This window comes from Cryphonectria parasitica (genome assembly GCF_011745365.1).
Source record: "Cryphonectria parasitica EP155 unplaced genomic scaffold M406scaffold_7, whole genome shotgun sequence".
NCBI classification, from domain to species: domain Eukaryota; kingdom Fungi; phylum Ascomycota; class Sordariomycetes; order Diaporthales; family Cryphonectriaceae; genus Cryphonectria; species Cryphonectria parasitica.
Window position 1 is genome coordinate 816,741 of NW_024468915.1, and position 13,792 is coordinate 830,532.

Consider the following 13,792-nt stretch of genomic DNA (forward strand, 5'->3'; position numbering starts at 1 on the left):
GCATGCCTTATTGCTGTCTGTAGCAGAGACAGTATTGCCTCTAGCTGTCGTTTGTTTACATCCACATGCCTTGTCAATAGATAAATACAGCCGTCAGTTGATTACATGTACGACTTGTTGCAGCGCCATGGAGTATACTTTTAGGGATCGATATAGATTGGTGTCAATTTTCTATCTTCCTTTTCTCTTCAGTTCTAACCATAAAGTCCCCTCCACATATCTATTTTCTCATCTCAAATGCATAACCATAGCATCCGGCTCCTCCACCAACGCCCTCACCACCCCCGCCGCCCTTGCCATGGTCGCCCCGTCCACGACCCTGTGATCCGCCGACCAGCTAAAGTTACACACCTTGCGCACACCCTTGACCCTCCACCCACCGCCCACGGCACCCGCGTCTTCTTCGACGTCCGGCACGTCGCGCATGCGGCCGACGCCGAGGATGGCGAGCTGCCCTTCCACGATGACAGGGCTGCAGTAGGTCCCGCCGATGCTGCCGATGTTGCTGACGGAGATGGTCCCGCCGGCCATGTCCTGGGGCCCGAGGCGCCCTGCCACGGCGAGCCCCTGCAGCCTTGCGAGCTCGGCGGCGAGGGTGAGGATGCTGTGCGATGCGACATCCCTGACGACCGGCACGAGCAGGCCCGAGGGGGTATCCATCGCCACGCCTATGTTGTGCTGCGCCCGGTAGACGAGGGAGGGTTTTGGGGTGGACGCGTCGGGGCCCCCGCCGGCGGTGGTGTCGACGCGCGCGTTGAGGATGGGGTATTGCTGCAGGGCGATGGAGACGGCTTTGATGATGAAGGGCAGGTAGGAGAGCTTCGACACGCCCTCCGCGTTGGGTACGACGTGGATTGCCGAGGAAGAGGGCTTTGTCGCGAGGACCTTGTTCAGCCGGCTGCGCAGGGCTGTCAGCTCGGTGAAGTCGATCTCGTCGGCATACAGGAAGTGGGGGATGTTGAGTGAGCGGGTCATGGCCTTGAACATGCCCTCCTGCGTCTTTGTCAGGGCCTGCCTGGATTCTACCTGTGCACCGGGCGATGATGGTGGTGACGACGATGATAATGGAGACGGGGTTCCTGCTGCGGGGCTACCTCCGCCGTCTCTCGACTCGATGAACCGGTATATGTCCTCTTTGAGCACACGCCCGTCCCTACCCGTCCCGTCAATCTCGAGGAGATCCAATTTAAGCTCCTTGCAGAGATGCCTCACAGCCGGCGTCGCAAGCGCAGCATGCTTGCCCTTTGGCTTTGGCGACGGCGGAGGTGGTGTCGCCGCCGTCGACTGAGCCGTCACCTGTCCCTGTGAGGGCTCCGAGAAGGTCTGTTGCGGGCCGGATGCAGAAGACGCCTCCCCAGCCGCCGTATTATCTGCTGTCCCGGAGGACGTCAGCTCGTCCAGCGCCTCCTGGCTCACATCGCCCTGGATGTCAATGTCGACAAAAGGCTTGCCGACCTTGGCCATCTCGCCGGCATCGTAGTAGAGCTTCTTGACAACACCCTCGAAGCGGGAGGTGATCTCGACCGAGGCCTTGTCACTCTGGACCTCACAGAGCTTCGAGAACTCCTCGACGCGGGCGCCGGGCTCAACAAACCACTGGATGATCTCGCACTCGACGATGCCTGTGTCGGAAGAAGAAAAGAGGTTAGCTTGCGCTCTCCCAGTGAGGAGATAAGGGGAAGGTTTGGCGAAAGGAAGAGAGAGATCTGATGGATAGTACCTTCGCCTATATCTGCCAGCAGGACGGGTTTCACTGCCTCCAGCCTCGGGCTCGAGTGGAAGCTTCTTACGAGCTGAAACGGAGCACATGTCCTCCTCGGTTCAGACGGGAGTGTTCTCGAGGTTGGGCCGGTGGCTATTGTCCCGTATGCTGCTGGGGAGAGTCGACTTATACGCCGAGCCAGCTGCCATTGTAACCGCACCGCACGAGGCGTCCGTCGCACCAACATATTTGTGTATGCGTATGTGAAGGTATTGGGGAAGACAGGGCAAAAGAAAGGCAAAGAGAGGAAGAGAGGCCAGTCACTGCGAGACTACATCGTGAAGGACGAAAACAGAGACAGAGGGCGCGCGCAGAGCAGCAGAGAGGGTTTATCGGTCTGCTTTCTTTTCTCCGCAAAGCCGCACTCCCGCGGCATTGTGAATCCAACGATTACGGGCGAACGTGGTTGTCGACGGCTCTTTGGACAGGACATGACGTTCAGGTCCTTCCCCAAAAACACCCGTCGATAGCCGAGCGTTGGCATCTCCCATGTCTTGCTAGGCAGGCCAGGGCTTCCCCACAAACCCAACCCTGGAAGAGAGGATCGGAGAAGTTGGGGTTGGCGTTGGGAAAGTCGGGCACGGGTGGATTGGGTCGTCCAACAGGGGGCCCTTTGGGGGTGGCAGCACTTGGCATTCCCCGTAGCGGCGGCTCTGAGACCCCTTGCAGTTCTTGTGAAGCTCAGTGCCAAAATATTTCCCCCCAGACACAAGACTCGGCGAAGAACCAGAATAGTCACTGGACTTTTGAGTGTTCTAGCAACAACCAACCCTGGCTTGACGCCATTCATTCCGAGGGCAATGGAGTCGGCAAGCACTGCAATGCTCGGCAGAACAATAGCAAGGTCCCTTTGGACATCGTCAAGCCGACAGCAGCCAGCAGCGACAACATGTCTCCTGTGTCAGTGGAGGAGCTTCAGCACGACGTACCCTCGTCTGGCCGACCCTCCCAAGCCCAGAGATAGGTTCAAGGCCCCGTCAGGCGGCCCCAGACCGGTCGAGGTGTCCCAGGCTGAACCCGCAGCTTCTACAGAGAGACCAGCAGCAGCAGCTCTTGGGCCGGGTCCCGGTCCGCTGTCCCACGCGCCGCGGTCCTACGGGAGGCGTGTCGAAAACTTCACTCCGACCGTCCTGCCCCGGCCGATAGGCATGATACGGCCACCGAAACCCGGCGAGAACACTGGTCTGGATACACGGTCCATCAAGGAGCGGCGGGATGACTTTGTCAACTGGGAGAAGCACCTCAAGAGGCGCGAGGAGCTGTGAGTCTATTTCTTCTTCTTTCGTCTTTCCTCCCCTACCTTACACCTTCTGCCAACGACGCCGTGTGCTGGACTGATGTTCGTGGCCTTTTCTCTTGCATCTTTCAGGAAATCCCAGATGGCTCGTCCCTACTTCCGCGACTGGTCGAACCTCGGTCTCCACAAGGGCAAGACCTTCATTGCGCCACCGCGGCTCTTCAAGCACGACCGCTCCCTCTATTTCCCCAACCTTTTTGGCCACACCCTCCTCAAGAGCACCTCTCTCCCGCGCAACACCACCCCGGTCCTCCAGGGCAAGGCCTCCGTCATCGCCGTCTTCAGCACTGGCTGGGCCGAGAGGCAGACCCTCTCGTTCACGTCGGAGACGAGCAACCCGGAACTGCACAAGATCTTGAAGGAGTACAAGGGCCGTGCCCAGCTGGTGCGGGTCAACATCGAGGACCAGTCGCGGCTGCGGTACTGGATCTTGAGGGCCATGGCGCCGTTTGTGCGGCGGAATTTTAGGGAGGAAAATTGGGACAAGTACTTCATGGTGAGGAACGGCATCTCGGATGACATCAGAGAGTCGATTGGGTATCTAAATAGCAAGGTCGGGTATGTGTACCTGGTCGATGGGGACTGCAAGCTGCGCTGGGCTGGAAGCGGACCTGCCCAGCCGGACGAGGTGCAGAGCTTGACAAAGGGCCTGGCGAAGCTCCTGGATGAGATGAAGAAGGGCGTCTGGTCTGGAGCGAACCTCAGGTGAAGAGCCTCCCGCGAGCCAGGCATTGCAATCCAAAAAGAAGAGAGAGGAGAGAGAAAGAAGAAGAAAAAAGAGAGAGAAAAAGCGAGCAGGCAAGGCACATAGATTATCACCACTTCAAGATACCCAAACAGTTGTACGAATTCCATGCCAACCAACCAGTGGGGTTCCTACAAAACCTAAACGCCGTGCCGTGAGATATCAGATGCTCTGTAGAAGTCGTCATTCAAAAAGAAAGCAAGAAAAAAGCCCACTCCAATATGCTCTCTTCACTCGACGCTGCTTCCGGTCAAAAAAAGAGCCACTTCTTCATTGCTCACAGGAAAAACCAGAACAGCAAGAAGCACACCGCCACAAAGCTCCCCATAATGATGCCATCCCTCTGCTTCCTCGCCGATATCCTGCCGATCAGCGTGTTGATCCCAGGCACCTGACTCGCGGCCAGCGTGATCCTGCGGTTGATGTTGGCGAGCGTCTCCCGCTGCAGCACGAAGCTCTCTTGCACCGCGTACGCCTGCGACAGCACCGAGTCCGCCACGCTGTTGCTGTTGTCAATGTGCCGCCGCTCGTCCAACATGTACTCGGCCTCGGCACGCTCCGGGTTCTGCTGGCGAAACGACTGGATGTCCTCCCGCACATTGGACAGCAAGTTCGCCCGGCCGCGCGCGTCCGCCAGGTTCGACCGGAGCCGGACCAGATCCCTCTTGTGCGAGGCCAGCTTCTCGCGGAGGAGGGCAAGGTTGTTCTGCTTGAGCGCGGAGGAGGTCAAGGAGGCGTCGGAGTCGAGGAGGCGGGCGAGCTGGTTGATGACGTTCTCGCGCTAGACGTGTGCGCGTGAGCATCTCGAGTCTGAACTGGGGCTTTTCTTGTTACACGCGAAGGAACCCTACCTTTTCCAGTATCTCTTGTAGCTTGGCCTCCGTGTTTATCTCCTCCTCTGAGGGCTTCGGTGGTATGGCCGCTGCCGTTGAGAATTGGGAGTATGTGTGGAATAAGGCCTCCGTCTGCGACTCCAATGTGCGAGCCTGCTGCCGCATTTGCGCCCACCCGCCATTGCCGGTGGATGAGGCCATGATCGTTGTGTGGCACCGGGAGGTAGGCTCAGTTCGGACAGACTCTAAATGATGAAGTCTTGAAGGCTGGGAGTCGAATATTCTCTGGTTTACTCGCCCAACGCAGTGATGCGACGTCACGAAAGACTAGTCTCCTTCGATGCAAATAGGCTTAGGTGAATTCGTGATATGACGGTTGTCGTTCGTGAAGAATCGCCTTGGAACTGAGGGCGAAGGGTAGCTTTAGGTCGTGAATTTTTCAAAGAAGAGCCAGGACACTTCTCTTCTGAACTCAAAATGCAGAATTGGTCGACGTCGTAATGTGCAGGATCTGGGACCTCTCTCTACCTGGTTGAAACTGTCAGAGGTTGTGGTAGGACGAGGTCGAGGAAAGCTGGCGTCACACCAGGCCTGACCATCCATTGCCTGCGACCTGCGGGACCGGGGGCCATCTCAGGTCCGTCACACAGTGGCTGGTACTAGGGTTAGGGTCGTGTAGGAGCTGACTCAGCCAAAATTTCTTCCCAGTCTAAATGCAAGAAACAGCAATTGCAACCAGACGCAGTCTGCCGCCCATTGCCCCTTCCCTTCCGATCTTTAGCCTCTGAGTCCACGTGATCAAAATTTTTACAGCCCACACCCTCTCTCTGGCTCTGCAAACTCCACCACCTCCGAAAAGAGAGCTCGCTGCTGTCTCGCGAACTAACCACCACGAACCTTCGACCCAGCAGACAATTTCGATCGACACATTCTCGCGACCATGGTGCGTTACGAATTCCCTACCGATTGATTTCCTTTCGAATTCCCCGGGGAGGAGGTTCGGACCTGTCGAGGTGCACAACACTTCACGGCCCAAAACCCTGCCTTCCCCTCGGCCGCCACAGCCAGACGAGAAACTCTGATGATCTGCCAACACACACGACTTGCCAAGTCAATTCGGAGGAACGTTATCGCTGACAATGTTACAGTCTACCAGCAAGATCAAGGCCGGCCAGCTGTGGTCGAAGAACCGCGAGGATCTCACCAAGACCCTCGGCGAGCTCAAGACGGAGCTGGGCCAGCTGCGCATCCAGAAGATCGCCTCCTCTGGCACCAAGCTGAACAAGATGTAAGCAACAGTACAAAAATTACGCGTGCACTATACCGTCGTCGAAACAGATCCTTTTCGAAAAAGAATTCACGCCTACAGCGTCACACATAAAGTCTTTTGGACGGCAGGAGTGGGGTGCAAACCGGGAATGATGGAGTGCATGAAGCTAATTTGGGAAATTTTCTTCTACCAACAGCCACGACCTCCGCAAGTCTATCGCTCGCGTCCTGACCATCATCAACGCCAAGCAACGACACCACATGCGCCTGTTCTACAAGAACAAGAAGTACCTGCCCCTCGACCTCCGCCCCAAGCAGACCCGTGCCATCCGCCGCCGCCTGTCCGCTGAGGACGCCTCGAGAAAGCTGGAGAAGACCAAGAAGCGCAGCCAGCACTTCCCTCAGCGCAAATACGCCATCAAGGTGAGTGCACAATAAGGCCAGGGGAGGCTCCTATGAGTGAATTACGAGAAAGAGACATGCTGACAGGGTTGTGTTCTTAGGCCTCCGCATAAAGTGGACAACGGTGTTGGCGCGGTTGAAGATTTCTGGTAATTCTTGAAGCAAGGCAAAAGGCAAAACGGGCTACAGGATCGTTGGCGTTGTTTTTTCCCGAGAATCCCAACAACAAAAAAGAAGAAGAGAAAGAGCATCGAGAGATCCTTCCCATCACGCGAGTCTCGAATTGGCATCCACGTTCCATCCATCATAGGGGCAATTCTGTTTTCCGCTACTTCGGGTCATCGGTGTTATGAGGATTAAACGACAGCAGAGCCCGGGGGAATACTCTAGTCAGCAGATAGCTCCAGAAAGAGAGCTCAAGTTGACAAACTACAACATTCTCGAAACCCTTGCCTCCTGTGCTGAACGATCGTTCTCGAACTTGGAAAGTAGATCTGGGAGAAACTGTGTCTAGGACGATGATATATCTGAGCGCCGGCGATGTTACACGAGGATGGCCGGGTGCACGATCAGGATGAGAGTGGAGGTGTACCAATGACCACCCCTACCTTGGGCACTAAACATGAGAAACTCTGCGACGTCGACGCTCATGGGAGGGTGCATTGCACTTCTAGAATCTGCTCTGCTGAACCCGCTACAAGCCACAGTCACCCCGTCCTTCTCCGCGGATGCCCGGCACTGCCTTCACAAGTAGGGTTTGTAGTTACTCTTTGGTGCGCATGCCGCACCTGGCTTCCTCGGGCTTCTCGAACAAGCCTAGACCTTTTGCCAGGAGTAACACTCGTACATTTGTAGCCTCCGTGTAACAGGCCAGCCACCCTAAGCCTTCTACTCTCGACATGTAGTTGACGTTTCTCACCGGTCAACGATACTGGGGCTGCAGTCACCTTGGCTAATTTCAGTCCAAGAAGGTCGTTCTTGCCTTGATTGAATTGAGCATGTGGTCACATTAGATGGTTCGCAGGCCTTCGAACTCGCTGCTTAGAGACCTTGACTTGCCGCTCCAAAAGAACACCCTGCATCATTGCCTTCAACATAATTGAAAGGGAGTTCCAATTCACTTGGGTATATAGTCCCTAGTCCCTGCTGATCCGTCATGTCTCAACGCTTTCCCAGAACGCCAGGCTGCACACTTCCATCACGAGCCTTTTTTCCCCTTTCCATACCCGGCCGGCGCCTAGGAGGATAACACCAAAGAAACCAAAAAACCAAAAAAAAAAAAACGGTAAAGAACAAAGTGCAAATAGAGATAGAAAGGAAAAATACACTTTTGATATCACAATGGTCATTTGAAGGTGCCAAAAATGGGGCCGAGTGGGGGGGGGGGGGCGCAAAATAAAGATGATCCAAAAAGTACTGTAGAAATTAAAAACTTCCGGCTTGAGCTCGACTGCCTCGGGTACCAGGAGGGTCTATGGCTTGTCAGCAGCTGGAAACTTGGCTCTCCGCGAGTGAATATCAATGTATTGTTCACTCACATAGTTTCTCCAATGCATCCTTGGACAATGCATGGTTGCTCATGGCGTGCCGAATCAATCCATCACGGCGACAAAAGGGTTTATCACAGGTCCGGCATACCCAGCGCTTCCGCTTCTCGTGGGTCCGCTTGTGCTTGCTAAAATTCGAAGAGTCCTTGAATTTTCGATGGCAGATGGGACATTCGAAAGGCTTTTCTTCGCTATGCGCGCTGCGCATGTGCATGGCTTGGAGTAATAGTGTTAGTAGCTACAACCACATGAGAGTAGACTGGAGAAAACAGGACAGGCGGCGGGCCTATACTTACTGATATCGTACGCCCTTTTAAAGGAATCACCGCATATTTCGCATTTATACGGTCTCTCGTCACTGTGCGTCCGCAGATGCATTTTCAATGCATGTTTGTTGGGAAATGCCTTGCCACATTCTTCGCATTTGTGCGCTTCGACTGGACATATGGTCAGCTTTGCAATAATCATAGCAGAGACAACCTGAGTGCAACAAAGGAAAACACAAAAGATCTCAAAACGTACTGGGCCCAGTGTGGGTTTCAATGTGTCGACGAAGCTTCGACTTTGTGTCAAACCCTCGTTTGTCGGCATACTTGTCATTGGTAAGACGATCGCAGCCATCCCACAAGCACACGAGACCGTGTTCACTGGTAGGCTTCAGGGCGTGGAAATGCGTGTCGTCGACGTGATCATGGAGCAGGCTGTGGGAGCTGAACTGCTGCCCACAGATTCGGTTGTCAGCGAGTCGCCACTGACACACGTGAGCCTCAATCTCCCGGGACATGCTCTCGGAGCCGACCGAAATACCCTTCATAGAGTAATCTGAAACGGGTGATATCGTGCGTGCCACGCTTCCGAGACTCTTGGATGGCGAAGATTGGTCGCGGCTTGTGGGTGAGAAGTCGTCACTCATGGTAGTAACACTCTCCTGTGTGCCGGTCGGGAGGTTACTTGACGAGCCCTGTTCTTGGCTTATTCCAAGCAAGTTTTCATCCAGGGGTTCGCTGAATTGAAAATTCTGCGTCGAGCCTGGAAGCCATTGAGAATGGTTTGTGTCTGAAAGGCCTGGATCAAGGGCCGTGGAGGTATTCTCCCGCAATGCCTGCTGGTCATAGACTTGCTCAACAGCATTGACGAAGGCGCCTTGAGTGTCGTAAAGAGGAGCCCAACTGAAAACATTGGTATTGGAATCCAATTGCTGCGCCAGGCTCATGGTCTGCGAATTGTCAAGTGCATTGGCGTACTGAACCTGGGAACTGGCTAGAGACGGGGGCAGCTCGTGAAATTGGTGGAAATTCTGGGGGAAGTTTCCAGAAAACTCTTGACCGCCAACGACATTGCCCTCACTATGTCTAGCAGTGTTACCTTGGAGAGTGTGTGAAGAAGCAGCGGGAAACCCGGCCTGGAAATGAAATGGGAATTGATACGACTGCCCGAAGGACTGAGACTGAGCAGTGTGGATGTGATTCGTCGTCGAATCCACCATCGTTTGTTGGAATGCTTATCATCAAATCATGTCAGAAAGGGTAGGGTATGTATGATCTTCATATGTCAATGCTTACTGTTGCGATTGAGTTGCGGGTTCTCTGCTTGTTGTTGCATTGCTCCGCTGATCCCTTGCAGGATGAAAGCGCTATGGGCAACATCGGGTTCAACGATAGGCTTCTGGCAGTTCTCATCTCTACATGCAGTTTCCTCGTCTTCAAAGAGTATGTCAGCTTTTGAACCAACATGGAAAAGTAGCAGATAAATACACGAAAAACAATAGCCATAGGGATATAGAACAGTTTTGATCTCCCGAATAGAAAAGAGAAAGAAAGGAGAAGAAAAATATATGCATATGGAGGTACAACATCGATTTCAAGAACGTCTTCTAATCAAGTGACAAAGATGGAGGAAGAGTGCAATAGCTTACCACAGGTACCTGCACTGCATGCGCCTCCGCTTCCAAGGCAGTGGCTATCACAAGAGCCCAGACTGTCCGCATCGGAGTCTGCATCCTCCTCGGAAATGTGATGCAGATGATCTTCCGGTGATCTCGAAACCTGTGATAGAGGTGATATCGAAGCCGCGCCCAACAGCGTCGGATCTGGCGTGTGGACCCGAGGAGGCAAGGTAGTGTTGAAGTCACCTAGCGAGGCGGAGAAAGCCTGGTAGGGCATCGAGGATTGCGCCAAAACGTCGAAGCTAGGCGGCGGCGGCTGCTGCTGTGGCATGACAGCAGCGAGGTCTTCTTTGTCGTTCACGCCTGGGTCGAGTCCAAGTCTCGGACAGCCACTGCCGTCAAGACAGCTGGTATCGTGGCTGGCATACTCGCCGTGGTAATGGGCCATGGGCGCCGCGCCGGTGCCGTAGAACTGGCCAAAATCCAGATCCAGCCATTCCGGCTGGACGTTCTTAGCCGGGACACAACCTTCATCGTGGGCATAGCCTTTGTGTCCGTGGTCCACAGGCTGGCCTGCCACGGGGTACGAAAGCCACAGTTCGTCCATATGGATGGGCCAGACCCTTGCTAATGGCCTGCAAGCGAGGAGGGGGTTTTTGCTCGCGAGTGGGTGGAAGAGGTGGTTACCGGCAAGGTGCGAGAGGTGAAGCTCGAAACATGATGGAAAGAAAGCACCAAGACTATGTTGTCCAGAAGACGAACTTTGGAAAAAGAGAGAAGTGTGCGTCTAGAGTCCGGAATTCGCCTTGAGCGCGGGGTCGAGAAATCTTGTTCACGTTTTGGTAATGAGAGCGGGTGGATGGTGATGGGTGAGGACCTTGATGGTCGCGCGATGTCGTCGAAGGGAGCTTTTTGCCTGCAGGGGTATGAAGTACTCAGTTGTACAGTACTCTGCTCCATAGACTGCCTAAAGATTACTCATTTGCACACTACAATCGTTATCCGCAGCCTACCAAAGTCACTTACTTAAGCAGCCAGGGGGATAAGCACCCTGACCACTCAGGCCCACTCTGAACTATGACAGTCGCAGATTCCAGTGCATTCATTCATCTTTGATCGTGTACATCGTGACTTTCCTCATCTATTAGCAAAAAGAGTGAGAAAAGTGATTTGAGACGGCCACAACCTTTTAATCAGATCTGATCCCGAACCTACCCACACACACACAGCAGAGAGAAATCTCCTCCATATACGGTTTGGTCCTGCCGCCCTGAAAGCGGGGCCGGTCATCAACAGCCACTCTGGGGGAAGACGCCGAGGACGCCCTTGAGGATCTGGCACCGACGCAGTGACACACGCAAGGACAACAGCCCTCAAACCAGCATCACACGGACCACTTTTGCGGCTGATCGCATATGATTGCCTAGTGTACACCTTAATTGGACGTCAAGTCGCAAGAAAAAGCCTCCTTCGTCTTATCAGTGGGATACCAAAAGAAAAAGTGAAATAGAACAAACCCCGCCCCCCTTTTCGTGGCACCCGCTCAGACCGTATATCTTCCGATCATGGGCGCCCTCTGCGGCAAAGAGTCCAAGACAGACGCCTTTGCTGGCCAGGGCAGGACCCTCGGCGCCACGCCTGAGCAGAGAACTTCAGCACCGCTTCCTGCCAACAAGCGCGTGGTCGGTGGGCCGCCGCGGACGCTCGGGGGAGGCCAGACTGGCGACGGAGGCTCGTCCAGTGCAGTGAGCCCGGCGGAAGCAGCGCGCCGGGCTGCTGAGGTAAGGGACAAGCCCCCCAGACAGGTCTAAAGATAGGGAGCTGTGACTGACACTGAGCGAGCAGGCGAGAGAACAGGCTGCCAAAGACAAGTCTGGAAAGCTGGGGCAGCAACTGCGGCAGCAGAAGGGCATGACAGATAATGAAGTTAACAAGCAGGCCAACGCGGATAACGAGAGGGACAGGCTGATAAGGGAGAATCAGGAGCATATGAGTTATAATTAAGTTTCTACATTTGGAGGTCTAAATCCCAGTATTTCCTGCCGCACTGCTTGAGTTTCAAGATGGACGCAGTGTATTGGAATGGGCTTCATGCATCATTGGTGTACTGAATGTGTTTCTTCTGAGAGTCCCAATGTGTGTGCGCGTGTGTGCATGTATCACACTCCTCCTCTTATCTACCAAATTGAGGACCTCTTAAAACCTCTCTCGACGTAGCCCCTCTGGGTCATTATACACACACACACACACACACACACACTCTCTCTCTCTCTCTCTCTCTCTCTTTGTATGAGTGCATCAGACTCTCTTCCCCTGCGCCAGCAACTCGGACACTTTTGGTGGTAGCACTAGTGCGCTTCTGTCATTGCGCCTATAGAAGTCGACGAGCACCACGGCTGTGTCCTCAGGTCTATCCTCATGGAGGAAATGGCCTGCCTCTGGGAAGATGTGTAACGAGTATTTGCCTATCACCCTTGTCAGCTGTCAAGTTTCCCAAATGGCATTGGGTATAGAAAATCGTTACCCTGCATCTGTCCAATAGTAAGGGCTGTATCCAGCCTGTCTGTTCCAGCAAGGACGAGCATCTTCCCGCCCTTGGCCTCGAGGAACTTCTTGCTCAGTCCAACGAACCAGTCCGCCCAGAACGGCTCCGTGGCAGCGAGGTCGGTCCTCCACTTCCAAGGCCTGCTACCGCCTGGAACCTCACACAACAGTCCGGGCACGCTGGTTCGTGCGGATATGGGGCTTCGGATGGTTCTTGAGCGCATGTGCCAGTCGATCCCGGCCTGGATAGATGCAAAGCCTGTCGGACGCGTCGATAGATACGTAGTCATGCTCTGAAGCGCGTCCATGGCCGATCCCTCGACGACGTCCAACACCGTGTAGCCAAGCAGGGAGTTGCCCAGTGCATATGATTTGGCGAGATCAGTGACGACCGCCCCGCCAAGTGAGTGGCCCACGAGCACGATGGCCGGCAGTTCTTTCCAGCCCATCTGTAGCTGCGTCTGCTGGATGACGGACAGCAGATCGGTCCTCAGCGTCTCCAGGCTGTAGTCAAGGGGAGCCGAGGCGACAGTCGAGCCATGGCCGCGCGCATCGAGTGACAGGATGCCTGCGTTGGGCAGTTTCTTCCTGATTTCTGCTCCCACGACCGCGAACGAGAGGCCTGACGACCCACCTCCGTGATGCATCACAAAGAGTGGGCCTTTGTCAACGGGTGACGTCAGGTAGGCATGGTGGGTGATGCGCGGGTTGCCGGCTTCGTCTGGCTGGCTGGGCAGGAAAAGCTCCCTCTCGAAATACGTCGTCCATGGGATCGGGTCAAGAGTCCTGCCGCCACCTCTTGGAGGGCTGCTTCCGTCTGGTTAACTCCCAGTCCCTCTTGTGGCTAACGACGCAGAACCCCTGATCTTGAGTGGTTTTCACATACCCTAGAGGCCTTGCAAATAGGTTCCTGCTGGGTGTTGGGACAATGGTGCCCGTCGACGATGCTGATGAGGCGGACGAGGAGGAATCGTCATCAACGACCTCGGGAAGCTCAGGGAGGTAATCTGACTCCTCCTCTTCTTCCTCGTCGAGCTCGTTAAACGCCTCCGCACCATTCAGCTCCATCTTCTTCCTCGCCCAAGCTTTCTGCAGGTCACTCATGTTGAGCGAGATGATGTGGTCAACTTCAGGGTCATCTGGTGCGCGCTCTGCCGACAAGCTAGAGCCTATTATTAACCAGAGGGGCGAGACTTCCAACTGGGCAACGGGTGGGATTCGCTTGAACACGGCAGATGTGACCGAGGCTCTTGAGCACAAGGGAAAAAAGAAGAAGGAATAGGCGGAGTGCTGAAAAATCAATCAAATAAAAAATGGCTGTTTTGGACTTCTGCAGTCCCAGCCGAACCTCAAGTGCAGATTGTGTGTAAAGACAGGAACATCAAAAGCCTCGGCCCATTGCTTTGAAAGTCAGTGACATCCAACAGGACAGTATTCAAAGAACTTGGTATACTGTACAGTATCTCCCCGCGCGGTAGCCATCAGGCTGCTGACTCATTGGTTGTGAG

At 54.6% G+C, this 13,792-nt stretch overlaps 7 protein-coding genes across 7 annotated transcripts; 2 read left to right on the forward strand and 5 right to left on the reverse strand.

The window, feature by feature from the left end:
- Positions 1-228: 228 nt before the first annotated feature.
- M406DRAFT_98980 (uncharacterized protein) lies at positions 229-2,029 on the reverse strand (the record flags this gene model as incomplete). The annotated part of the gene is made up of 3 exons (XM_040926435.1): positions 1,721-2,029; positions 1,297-1,622; positions 229-1,248 (listed from the first exon to the last, which is right to left on the reverse strand). The coding sequence occupies exons 1-3, from the start codon at positions 1,947-1,949 to the stop codon at positions 229-231; spliced, it is 1,575 nt and encodes a 524-aa protein (XP_040773269.1). The 5' UTR covers positions 1,950-2,029.
- Positions 2,030-2,583: 554 nt separating this feature from the next.
- Positions 2,584-3,768, forward strand: M406DRAFT_264458 (uncharacterized protein; the record flags this gene model as incomplete). Its single annotated transcript, XM_040917666.1, has 3 exons — positions 2,584-2,695; positions 2,786-3,023; positions 3,132-3,768. 3 exons carry the CDS (start codon positions 2,584-2,586, stop codon positions 3,766-3,768), a joined length of 987 nt encoding a protein of 328 aa, XP_040773270.1.
- Positions 3,769-3,910: 142 nt separating this feature from the next.
- On the reverse strand, positions 3,911-4,838 carry M406DRAFT_293929 (V-snare-domain-containing protein; the record flags this gene model as incomplete). The annotated part of the gene is made up of 2 exons (XM_040919109.1): positions 3,911-4,585; positions 4,656-4,838. The coding sequence occupies 2 exons, from the start codon at positions 4,836-4,838 to the stop codon at positions 4,082-4,084; spliced, it is 687 nt and encodes a 228-aa protein (XP_040773271.1). The 3' UTR covers positions 3,911-4,081.
- Positions 4,839-5,530: 692 nt separating this feature from the next.
- On the forward strand, positions 5,531-6,751 carry M406DRAFT_357387 (uncharacterized protein). The gene is made up of 4 exons (XM_040923666.1): positions 5,531-5,580; positions 5,786-5,925; positions 6,104-6,329; positions 6,410-6,751. The coding sequence occupies exons 1-4, from the start codon at positions 5,578-5,580 to the stop codon at positions 6,419-6,421; spliced, it is 381 nt and encodes a 126-aa protein (XP_040773272.1). The 5' UTR covers positions 5,531-5,577; the 3' UTR covers positions 6,422-6,751.
- A 1,168-nt stretch (positions 6,752-7,919) lies between these two features.
- Positions 7,920-8,284, reverse strand: M406DRAFT_32061 (uncharacterized protein; the record flags this gene model as incomplete). Its single annotated transcript, XM_040919413.1, has 2 exons — positions 7,920-8,071; positions 8,152-8,284. Coding segments are annotated over 2 exons (285 nt in total), but the record flags the coding sequence as incomplete, so codon positions are not given.
- An 82-nt stretch (positions 8,285-8,366) lies between these two features.
- M406DRAFT_107822 (uncharacterized protein) lies at positions 8,367-10,508 on the reverse strand (the record flags this gene model as incomplete). Its single annotated transcript, XM_040915269.1, has 3 exons — positions 9,771-10,508; positions 9,418-9,573; positions 8,367-9,355 (listed from the first exon to the last, which is right to left on the reverse strand). Exons 1-3 carry the CDS (start codon positions 10,345-10,347, stop codon positions 8,367-8,369), a joined length of 1,722 nt encoding a protein of 573 aa, XP_040773274.1. The 5' UTR covers positions 10,348-10,508.
- A 1,212-nt stretch (positions 10,509-11,720) lies between these two features.
- On the reverse strand, positions 11,721-13,636 carry M406DRAFT_92664 (uncharacterized protein). Its single transcript, XM_040926231.1, has 3 exons — positions 13,171-13,636; positions 12,265-13,082; positions 11,721-12,205 (listed from the first exon to the last, which is right to left on the reverse strand). The coding sequence occupies exons 1-3, from the start codon at positions 13,386-13,388 to the stop codon at positions 12,039-12,041; spliced, it is 1,203 nt and encodes a 400-aa protein (XP_040773275.1). The 5' UTR covers positions 13,389-13,636; the 3' UTR covers positions 11,721-12,038.
- Between the last annotated feature and the right edge of the window lie 156 nt (positions 13,637-13,792).

Excerpts from the sequence above, each read along its gene's own strand:
- M406DRAFT_357387 (XM_040923666.1), top strand. Across the intron at positions 5,926-6,103 it reads GGCACCAAGCTGAACAAGAT|CCACGACCTCCGCAAGTCTA; the intron begins GTAAGCAACAGT and ends TTCTACCAACAG.
- M406DRAFT_92664 (XM_040926231.1), bottom strand. The coding sequence starts at position 13,388 with ATGAGTGACCTGCAGAAAGCTTGGGCGAGGAAGAAGATGGAGCTGAAT. Across the intron at positions 13,083-13,170 it reads CTATTTGCAAGGCCTCTAGG|AGGTGGCGGCAGGACTCTTG; the intron begins GTATGTGAAAAC and ends CAGCCCTCCAAG. Across the intron at positions 12,206-12,264 it reads TACTATTGGACAGATGCAGG|GCAAATACTCGTTACACATC; the intron begins GTAACGATTTTC and ends CAAGGGTGATAG.